This window comes from Lepidothrix coronata, unplaced genomic scaffold (assembly GCF_001604755.1).
Source record: "Lepidothrix coronata isolate B3197 unplaced genomic scaffold, Lepidothrix_coronata-1.0 Scaffold27, whole genome shotgun sequence".
NCBI lineage: Eukaryota > Metazoa > Chordata > Aves > Passeriformes > Pipridae > Lepidothrix > Lepidothrix coronata.
Window position 1 is genome coordinate 3,800,454 of NW_016690207.1, and position 11,415 is coordinate 3,811,868.

General features: G+C 49.6%; 1 protein-coding gene across 1 annotated transcript; it reads right to left on the reverse strand.

Moving 5' to 3' along the window:
- Positions 1-1,066: 1,066 nt before the first annotated feature.
- LOC108494668 lies at positions 1,067-9,402 on the reverse strand. Its single transcript, XM_017809447.1, has 14 exons — positions 9,350-9,402; positions 8,926-9,058; positions 8,535-8,667; positions 7,922-8,074; positions 7,415-7,541; positions 6,994-7,205; positions 6,175-6,337; positions 5,950-6,032; positions 5,150-5,310; positions 4,674-4,815; positions 4,155-4,348; positions 3,977-4,055; positions 3,367-3,504; positions 1,067-2,678 (listed from the first exon to the last, which is right to left on the reverse strand). Exons 1-14 carry the CDS (start codon positions 9,400-9,402, stop codon positions 2,635-2,637), a joined length of 1,815 nt encoding a protein of 604 aa, XP_017664936.1. The 3' UTR covers positions 1,067-2,634.
- Between the last annotated feature and the right edge of the window lie 2,013 nt (positions 9,403-11,415).

Genomic DNA, 11,415 nt, shown 5'->3' on the forward strand with positions numbered 1-11,415 from the left:
GGATCCCAACCAGCCCTTCCTTCCCAGGGATCCCAACCAGCCCTTCCTTCCCAGGGATCCCAACCAGCCCTTCCTTCCCAGGGATCCCAACCAGCCCTTCCTTCCCAGGGACTCCAACCAGACCTTCCTGCTCTGGGATCCCAACCAGCCCTTCCTGCTCAGGGACTCCAACCATCCCTTCCTTCCCTGGGATCCCAACCACCCCTTCCTGCTCAGGGACTCCAACCATCTCTTCCTTCCCTGGGATCCCAACCACCCCTTCCTTCCCTGGGATCCCAACCAGCCCTTCCTTCCCTGGGATCCCAACCAGCCCTTCCTTCCCTGGGATCCCAACCAGCCCTTCCTTCCCTGGGATCCCAACCAGCCCTTCCTTCCCAGGGATCCCAACCACCCCTTCCTTCTCACAGCCACAGCAGCATTTGATGCTCTCCATGAGAGGCTGAACTTTACACTGAGTGTTGAAAAGGGCCTTTTCATTTTCTGTTGAGAGAGCCACAAACCAAGGCAACCAAAGAAACACCAACAGCCCTGTGACCCTTCTCCAAACACCAAATTCAGTGACCCTGCACTCCCCCACTTTTATCAGCAGTTCCAGGGAACCAGCACCCTTTACATGTGAGGAGACTTCACAGCTACTCCAGACACTGCTGGACTTCCAGGAGACTCCATAAAACACTATAAAATGAGTTGTCAACAGTAAATACTTCAGAAGCAGAATAAACACGATGATTGCACCACTCCTCCTTTTATTTGTTCTCTCCAAGGGACTATCAACTGAGCATGAAAAGATACACTGGGAAACTCTGCTCTTTTCATTGATACTCTTTGGTTTTGTGGGGGAAAAAAAAAAAAAGACCCAAAACATTTTGAAACCGAGTTGTTTACTTATAACTGAAGTGTATTTGTTAAGAAAACCACAGTGGGGGAAATAAAGAAAGCTTTGAGCAAAAATTCCACATGCATGTCTTCTTTTTCCTTTTTAATTTAAAAGAAAACAACATTTTCATTGAGAAACCGCTGCAATAAAAATGTGACAAATTGTATTTACTACTGCCTTCCACCCTGCCTTTTACAAATACAACCCCAAATCCCAGAGATAACTTTATCACCTGCTGGGTACCACGTTTCCCTGTGGATATCAGAGACAGCAAGCACTGCAGGCTCTTACCTCCATGTAGGACTGTTATAAGCATATCTGCTGATAACCTAAAATAGAAAGCAGTGAAGAGAGCAACAACAGGGGTTTTTTTCCCACTACTATATTCCACAACAGGCAACCACAGTGACGTACAGGTGCCCTGCATTGTTTGTATTTTCTGGAAGTCCCTCCCAAGTGTCAGTAAAGTACCTAAATTCTCCCAAGGTGAAGCTGCAAAGGAACTGAAACAAACCTTTTGTGTTTGGGAGCGAGCTCAGAAAACGTGGAACCAGCAAAATGAGTCGATGAGGGCCAAAAAAAACCCCCCCCTGCAGCTCCTCTGGGTCCACCAGACACACCTGCCAGTGGAAGCAAACCTGAGAGCTTCTGTCTGGCCTCCTGGGCAACCAGGTGTCCCTCTCTTCACACCCCCCCTGGTTATGCAAAGGCAGAAGGAGCAAACACGGGTCTGTGTCGAGGAACCAGGAAGGAGCAGGCTCACAAACCTCTCCACACACAAGCAAGTCAGTAAATATTGCAGTGAGAGGAGAGCAGGCTTTGCTCTGGGAGCTCAATCCCACCTGGGGGGGGTTGCCAGGGCACTGGGCTGGCTCACAGTCAGCAAACCTTGTGTTGCTGCACTTCACCCGGAGCTGAGGAATATTGTGAGGATGGAGCAGGTGATGCTGCTCCTGTTGCCCAGAAACAGTGCTCCCCTCACAGCCAGGCTCTCCTGCCCTCACAGAGACAGGTCAGCAGAAGCAGAATGGGAGGAAGGATGTTTGCAGTTTAATTTCAGGCTCCCAGCACTGGAGTCCAGCAGCTGCACAGATCCCTGCAGTCACCACTACAGGAATAATTTAACTGGCTTCTTTGCTCAGAAAAATCACATCTGTAGAGACCCTGAGGGTGTCTGTCAGTAGAACTCACTGGGATCAGCATGAGTGTACTGAAAACATGGATGGGCAAGGCTTAAAAGTGTGGCTCTAAAATACTTGAAAAAGTCACAAACATCCTTCATATCAGAGATCACAAAAGCTGTACAGAATACACTGATAAATTGGGGGAGTTATGCCACCTGTGGTCTTATGTTTTCTGCTTCACTGACTTAACAGTGAGAACTCTAAAATCAGTGACATCAAGAAGCTCAGCTTCCTTCTCCAGACCACAAATTATTGATAATCCAAGAGCAGTGTGAAAGCATTTCAAGGTTAAGCAAACAGAATATGGATTACCCATTATGTATTTGACTAAATACATCCTTAATTAGATACGAATCCATTCTGATATTTCAGGTAAAGCAGCTCTGTCCTCAGACACACACAGTCCACCTTCAGCCACTGCCAGGGATAAGGTTCCTCAAGGAAGTGAGCTGGTGGCTATTGTACTGTGCAGGAGATGAAATGCTTCTGCTTCTGTCCCTTCAATTCTGTGAGCAGGGCAGCTCCTCTCCATCCCAGCAGCAGAGCTCCAGCCCTGTTTGCAGCCCCAGCAGCTCAGAGGAGGGCTGAGCTCCCCACGCTGGTTTGGTGGTCGCTGTCTGGCAGAGAAATTCAGAATTAGGGCAGGGTGGGAATGCAGAGCAGAGCACCAGGGGCTGCTGTGCCACCACTGACCCACAGGGCACGAATTAGGACCTACAGCCAGCACTGATCCCTGCCCAGGGGCTCCAGGGTTTGTGCAAATCCATGGCACATCCAGGCCTTTGCAAACCCCCTGGATCTGAATTGCAAAATAATGCAAATGATCCACCCATAATCACACCAAACCCACACCATTATTAATTTCGAACTCCGAGCGTCACAGCCTAAAAATTCAGCAACTGCTTGAGGAAAATGTTCAGTTCAGAAGAATCCTGGTTATTTTAACTCTTTATTTACTGCTGTAAGCCAGCACATATGAAGAAAACCAGCTGAACTCTCTTGCTGGTAAATTGGTTCCAAAGATCACAGATCTTGCCTGTACAACTTTCCCCAGAAACCTTTTCTGGTGCCAATAAATGAATTAATAAAATTAATTCAGTGGAAGAAAGAAGGAAACAAATCCACATGTGTGAATTAGTCAAGCATTGATGTCTGCTTATTGACCTTCTGGTGACTTCTTTCTAATGATCTGCAGCAGATATTGATGTTTATCAGGCACCAGAGGTGAGAGATAACTTCTCCACCTTGGTAATCTTCTATCCACTACAGGGAAACAGAAATTGCAGTCAGACTAAGATTTATTACCTGGATTATCAGGGTCTGAAGGTTCCTGCAGGTTCACCAAGGCTTGCTTGATCTCACACAGGGTCTTGGCAAGGGGGGAAGCTGCTACCAGGCCCTCCACCTCCAATTCAGTCAGGTAAGGCAACTGGAGATCTAAACCTTGGAGAAATGGGAAAGATTTAAGCCTAAAGGAAGAGGCTTTTCATGGCTGGATGGCTGCAGGAAGGAAAATATTGCACTGAGCAGAGAGAACACCCAACCAGAGGCTGTGGGGAGCACAGAACTGATGGTATAGAATCTTCCTGACCTCCCCATATTGGCATTTAATCAGTGTAATGACTCCCATTCTCCTGTCTACAGTTGGCCACTTGATATAAAGGTGTAAAGGGTCTGTAGGGATGAAAACTCCTGCACTTCTCTCTTACAGAGGAGGCAGAAGTGGCTCCCTTGAACTGGCACCTCAGCAAAAAACAAATACATGAAAATAAATACCAAAAATGGGAAGAAGTAATTATACATTTGCTCTCTTAGCAAACATACACACCTGTCTTACCCCAGACTTCACTGAGCCAGCCCTCTTTGTGATCTCTGAAAGCACCCATGGCACCCCCAGCTATGGCACTGCCCTTACCACGCTCTTCATGCCCAGGGAAGCTGAAAAAAGCATCCTTCCTGCTGAAGAGCTTCCACTGCTGAGGCAGCTCGTGATCCTGTGGGATAAAAAGGGCCCAAGAATTAAATAAATGAGCGAGTGGGAAAAACCAGCAGAAAAGTGAGAGGTGGAACAACAGCAGACACCTGCAACTCACCTGCCCTTGCACTCCTGATTTCCTGTCACTGGCCAGGCTGCCCAGGGAGGGCACAACCTGCACTGCATCCTGTGCTTGGACCTTGTGCTCCTTCTCTCCCTTCCCAGCTCCATTCCTGCACAGAGCATTCCCAAGCAGCACTTCCAGAGCTTTCATTAACTCTCTCACCTCCTGCCATGGAGCACCTGATGAACCTGATAAACAATTCAAATGGGCTCCTGCAGAACCACCTGAAGAACTACAATTACACCCAGACCAAAACCAAGAGCAGGAGCCTTCCTTTGGAAGTTTCACAAGGTGCCTCATATTGTACAACATTTCCAAATAAACGTGTGTTTATCTCTTCCTGAGCTGACAGACCCTCTCCTCTCACTGAGATGAAGAGTCAGCCAGCTCTTCCAGAACAACACTGACAGACACAGTCTTGTGGGATCTCTGTGTGTATAAGCCAGCTCTTGTTTTTAACCTGTTCACTCTTACACTCCTCCTCTCCCTTGCTCTGCTCTCTGGTCCTCTCACCTGGCTGGAAGGTGTTCCCACAGTGTTCATCACCCTGTTCATCACCCTCTGCTGCCCCGCTGCTGTCTGCAGGTTTGTGCCCACAAATCCTTTGCCTGGCAAAGATTTTCAGGGCATCAGGGTCCAGTGCTTGCACCATGTCCTGTTCACAGAGAGCAGCAGTGTCATACTCTGGGTTACACTCTGTTATACTCTGCTAGCAATGTTACACCCTGCAATCCACCCATTCCACCTTCTGCCTCCCATATAAAAACTATTTAAACTGTACAAACTATTAACTAACCATATAAACTAACTAGATAAACTTAACTAACTAGATAAACTATTTTACCTATATATAACTATTTCATGCCAAAATAACACACTGAAAGGGGGAAGACACATCCCTCAATAAACTGTCGCTTCAGGGGAACCATTTATCTTACAAACGTCATGTTTCCAAGACTCCCTTCGCTCAAATCTTTCTTCCCACTGACCACAAGGCTTTGAATCCTGTGGCTGATCCCGTTGTAGAACCCCAGCACGTCCATCCTGTGCTTTGCCAGCTGAGCTGCCACGTGCAGGTTCTGATCCTCCAGCTTGTCATAGAGGGTGCGGACGCTGAAATCCTCCAGGACCCTCCGTGCCAAGGGCTCTCCTGGAACACAGGGGAGGGCTCACACTGAAACACTGGCCACGGGCTTTATTTCCCACTGCCTGCCCGTGGGGGACAACAGCATTCTGTGCTGAAATGGATGAGGCAAGAGGTGGTGAGGGGGAGGATGGCAGAGCGTTACTATCAGCTCCCGACTCGCCCAGAAAACTCGGGATGCTGCTGCTCTCAGAGCTGTTCCCAGCACCACTTCATGCTGCCATCTGCTGTTCCCTCTGAACACCCCGAAATTTCCAAGGTGAGGTCATTCCCAGAAAGCAAACAAAGCCCAGGAGTGACGTGCCTTCGGGGAAAAGAAGGACCAACAGAAGAAGCCAAGGGAAATATTTGTAAAGATTTTGTTTTCTTTACCGGTCATTTAAGTTTGCTGCCGTTTTTAAAGGGCGTCTTGGGGCTGGCCCCTTCCTCTCCTGACTCCTAAGGGAGAAAACTCCACCCCATTCCAATCACAGGGGGGTTACACTGCCTGACTGAGGAGAACACAGGGACCCAGAATGGCAGGATGCGTGTCTGGGTAAATGTGGACACCATTCTCACACCAGAGAGTTAACACAGGACAACAAAATGGGGAGTAAGTGGGAAGAAGGCAGTTGGAGAACAGCTGGGGTTGGCCCAGCACTTCACCTGCACTGGGGGCTGTTCCTTTTTCTCCAGAAGCAGCATCTCCTCCAGAGCCTCGAGGACCAAGCATCTGATAAAACTGAAGGCTAGAGGGAGTGACAGAAGAGGGTGAAGAGCACCTCATTCTTCTCAGAGAAATCAGATACTGCAGTTATCACCAGCCCAGCTCCAGCAGAAGGACAGATTTCTTGTCCAGACTTTCATACCTACTGTGCAGAGGGGGTTTACCTGTCCTTAAGGAGGATATATTCTGGTGGGATGTGTGGCTCACCCAGGCTCCTCCAGCGTGGCTTCCAGCCCTTCAGGGGGCTGCTGGCAGGGCCAGCAGGCTGGAACACTATGGCCAGGGTTGTCAGCACCACGGTGAGGGAGCCCAGAACAAAGAGGAGGGCTGGGGAAGCAGAAAGGGATGGCAAGAAGTGAGAAACACAGAAACTACCGTGTATCCTGCCCCAAACCAACATTTAGCAGCTTTCACATTGATTACAGGGGCTTCTGCTTTCCCCCCATTGGTTGGTGCATCAGGCCAGGAGCAAAGTGTTTTCTGAGGTGACCCAGCCAAGGATCACACTTGCAAGCCACACTTTGGTTTCTGTCGTTTACTGGCCTCTCACTGATGGACTGGTATGTGCAAAGCACTCACCCAGAGGTCTGGCTTTGAGGAAAGACCTCAACTGACCTTGTGTTTAGCCTTTAGTCAACTTTGAAATGATGTATTTAATTTCAGTTTAGTTTATCATGGAAACACGGTGTCGCTTTCTGCTCTCCAGCCAAGGAAAACAAAGCACCCTCAATCGCTTGAATTCTTGGAGCAGGGTGTGGGGTGAGACACAACTGCTCCTTCCCTCTCTCACCACTTGAGCTCCCACACAGGCAGGTTCTTGGCAGTGAACTTTGGGGAGCTCCACAGGAGAACAGGATTAAAGCTGACAAAGCCAGTGGTTTGATGGTGTTTTCAAAGAAATTGCTTGTTTAAACACACTTCAAGAAGTACAAGAAAGGTCATAGTTAAGCCTCAAGGTTGGTGTCCCAGTGTTTTGGCTGTACCTGTGATAGCAGCCCAGTTGGGAGCCAAGTTCAGATCCTGTTGCTTCAAAACCCCATGTCTGGCCAGCTGGAACAGAGAGGAGGGCTGGAAGGGCACAGCTCTGGCGTCACAGCTCACGTTGGCTTCATTCACAGTCACAATCAGGAAGTGCTCCTGGACAGTGTTATCCCTGAAAACATATGTGCCAGACTCCAGGAAAACATGGGCAAACCTGAAAGAGAGAAGCCAAGAAGACATTGGGTTGATCCAAGCTTCCAGCTGTGATAATGGTAAAGACATGGATTTGAACATATATTTGACTTTTTCACTGCCAAGGACCTACTGATTCCATCTCAGACTCACTCCCAAATCCCAGGACAGCACCCAGGATTTGGGAGTGAGTAACACAACACATGCACTGTCATCCACAGCAGGTATTACCAGGAGAGGTTGAGGTGAGTCTCCTGGATGAGGTGGTTTAGCCTTCGGAAGGGTCCAAAATCCCAGCTGGGGTTGCTGTTGTAGAGATGCTGCTTCTGATAAACAGGGTAATGGCTGGATGCACGATCTGGGAAGGGTCCAGAACAGTGTCAGCAGCTCTGACCCCCCTCAGCTGGGACAGCTGGTGCTGGGCTGGCAAAGAACTGTGTTTCATTTGTAGGGCCAATGAGTGTCAACTCATTTATTTGAGTTTAATTACTGCCCAACAAAGATTTGTGCTGCCTAAGAGAGGACACACTTTATGTCTGTTGTACAGAAATCCAACTAAAAAGTGAAAACCATGAGGTGAGTCCCTGTCAGAGCCCAGACTGCAGTTCTGGGATCCCCTGAGGGCAAGAGAGAAGGGATGGGAAGGGATGTGCTCACACAGGCAAACGTGGACTCACTGCCCTGAACGGGTCTGCACACACAGACCTGCAAAGGGAGCACAGACCCAGCAACACTCACCCTGGGAATTGATGCTGAGCTGGAAAAGGATCGTGTCTCCTGCTTCCAAACACACCACAGGGTTGGGAACCAGGGGCAAGGCCTGGGGATCTTTGGAGGAACTCCTCTGGAATCGATGACCTTTCTGCAGCAGCTGATTTGATGGGAAATCTCCTGCCAGGCAACAGAACAAACCACAACGAATCCTACAAAATGAGCAGCATGTGAAGACACCCAACCCTTGGCAAGAAAGAACTATTTATTTTGTGCCTGTGGGCAATTACAGCTCACAAGGCCAAATTCTGCTCTCAGCCACACCACCCTAATTGAGCAGCAAATGGAATCAGGAGCCAGCACACAGTTGCCAACAGATCTGCCTCCAAATGGGGTTTCTTTCTAGTTCTTGGAAATCCAGAATCATCCTGCAATCTTTATTTGACCCATTCCCAGGGAGCTAACCGTGCAGTCAGTGCAGTTCCTCACTGTTTAATCCCAGACAGAACAAGGTATCTCCCTAATTTCTAAATAGTTTGGAGCATCTGATAATAAATTCCCACTGGGCCAACCTGAAAGGAAACAAATGGCTCAGTCTGGCTGGAATTCAGGTTCACTCTTAGGGGGTCTCAAGCCTTACCCATGAGAAACGCATCCAGAACATCTGTGCTGGAGACAATGAAACCCAGGACTCCACTGGGGCTGAACAGGACCAAATGCACCCTCTGGCTGTTCTGCACGTGCTCATCTGGGCCCAGGACATTTGCCACTTCCTATGGGAAGCAGAGGGAAACACTGGTTACTGATACAATCAACACTGGGCTCAGATCCTGGTTTGTGACCAGTCTTAACTGCAGCTGTACAAGGTTCCTCTAGTGAGGCTGTTCCCCTACAGTTCAGGAACTGTCATTTCTCTGTAAAGCACCAACCCTGTAACTTCAGGACCCACGAGTCCCTTTCCCAAGCTGTGATCTTTAAGAGTTCCCCCCAGACCTGCCTGCTGAGAAAGCATTCCCTCCCCCCAGACCTACCCTCACTTCTCCTTCACCCATCCTCAGGAGCAGCTCCCTGTCGGTGCCAAATGCCAGGGAGATGCGTGGGGCTCTCAGCAGGCACAGCTGGTCACAGAGCTCCTCAGCAGAGACGTACTGCTTGCACTGACACCTGCCAAGTGGACAAAAGGCCCTGATCAGTCTCGACCATATTTATTTTAATGTATATATATAAAAATTTATATATATATATATATAAACTATGATTAGAGGGGGAGGGAACAAGGATTGATATCCTCATTTCTGGCCTAAACCTACTAGAGTGATCATCCACTTCAGAGGGGCTCAATCCAAAGCAATTGGAAGTAAATGTGAGCTCTGTCCATCCTCACCTTGTCAGTCCACGTTCATTCTGGTGCCTCCACCCAAGACAAAATGCCCAGGTACTGTTGGGGACACGGGCACACTCTCCAGGCAGAGGAAAGGGGCCAGTGACTGTGGGCTGAGGGCTGGCATCTCCATGGGAAGGGACTCCACCAATGGAAACTTCCCCAAAAACACCTCCCACGGCCCTGCCCCGCTGTGAGCTCGTGGGCTCAGTGACTCTGGCAGTGACAGGGTGGGTGAGGAAGGGCTGGGGGGTGAGGCCACCCCTGGAGTGCTGTGTCCAGTTCTGGGCCCCTCAGTTCAGGAAGGACATTGAGGTCCTGGAGCAGGTCCAGAGAAGAGCAGCAAGGCTGGGGAAGGGACTGGAGCACAAGTGCTGTGAGGAGAGGCTGAGGGATCTGGGGGGGCTCAGCCTGGAGAAGAGGAGGCTCAGGGGAGACCTCCTCACTCTCTGCAACTCCCTGACAGGAGGGGGGAGCCAGGGGGGGGGGTCAGGCTCTTCTCCCAGGCAACCATCAGCAAGACAAGAGGGCTGGGTCTTCAGCTGTGCCAGGGGAGGTTTAGGTTGGAGATTAGAAAGAATTTCTTTCCAGAGAGGGTGCTCAGCCATTGGAATGGGCTGCCCAGGGAAGTGGTGGATTCTCCATCCCTGGAGGTGTTTAAGGTGAGACTGGATGTGGCATCAGTGCCATGGGCTGGGAACCACGGTGGGGTTGGATCAAGGGTTGGACTTGATGATCTCGGAGGTCCCTTCCAACCCAGCTGATCCCATGATTCTGTGATTCCATGACTCACATGCCCAGCTCTGCGTGGATCTCTCCCCCCGCCCTCCCGCAGGCAGGGGAGCAGTCGTGGCGCGCGGGGACGACGCAGCGTCGTGTGGCTGCCAGACGGACCTGCCCGGGGGCACAGAGCTCGTCCACCTGCAAACACAGCACCCACAGCACGTGGCAAACCAGGCAGCACTTCGACCAACTCACAGCATCCCCAAAATTCCCTCCCTCCCCATGTCATCAGACCTTCAACATAAAGAGTGTCTGCAGTTCTTTGCTGGCGCCGTGCGTCGCCAGCTCGTCTAATTACTGCCCAACAAAGACTTGGGCTGTCTAACAGAGGACAAGTTTTATCTCTGTGCTACAGAAATCCAGTCAAAAAGTGAGAATCACTGACTGAAGTTCCTAAAGTAACCCTTAACAAGGTTAAAGGACAACTTGGAAAGCAAAAAAGAACACAGCAATTTGCCCTCCCATCCAAATCCCTCATGCAAGTCTGATGAAGAACTTCATATCAACAATAAGAAGGCTTAAATTCCTGCATTTGTCATCTACATGAGACAGTGCTGCTCCCCACTGCCCTGGTGTGGAAGTATCCTTTGCCTCCATGCCTTGTGAATTTAAATTTAGCCTCATAATGTCTTAGTAAAGAAATCAAGTGCCATTATCCTACAAGGAAGGGTCAGGGGTCTCAAAAAAAAAACCAACAAAAAAACCAGTTAAAGGACTTGCTTGTGTCTTCAGCCCCAAGCACTGCTTGGGCCAATTACTCCCCCTCCTCCTGCACATCACAAAACAATTTTGTTTTGAAGCCCAATTTTACCTGAGGTCGACAGTCCTGGTCGCTGTTGCTGTCGGGGTCTTTCCTGCCTCTCTCATCATAGTAAACATAACCTGCCTGGCAGATACAGGAGGCATCTGACTGCTGGAAAGCCCTGTTCAGCCCATGGCAGGTACAGCTGGTGGCACCTTTGAGGAGAGGTTGGATTTAGAGGGGTGATTGGGATGAGGAATAAAAACTGTGCTCTCTGGAAAGGAGCAGTTCCAGTGTTCAATACCCTTCATCAAATCCCACTGCTCATTTTAGTGACACTGCTGGAGCAGAGCTGAGGGCAGGCAGCTGGAGCCAGCCTGCCTTCAACTCCACCAACACAGCCATCAGACATTTCCTGCAGCCCCATTTCAGCAGAGAGGCAGAAAGGCCCAGCTGCTCATTTGCAGCAGTTTTGACAAGCCCTCCATTCATCTGTACATTAAGCCCCTGGACTGGGTAAGGACTCGGTCAGTCAAGGCTGCCAAGCCCCTCTTTGTGCTTCAACATCCCAAATCCATTTGATTTGAAATGCTGGGACAGTGCTGCACACACACT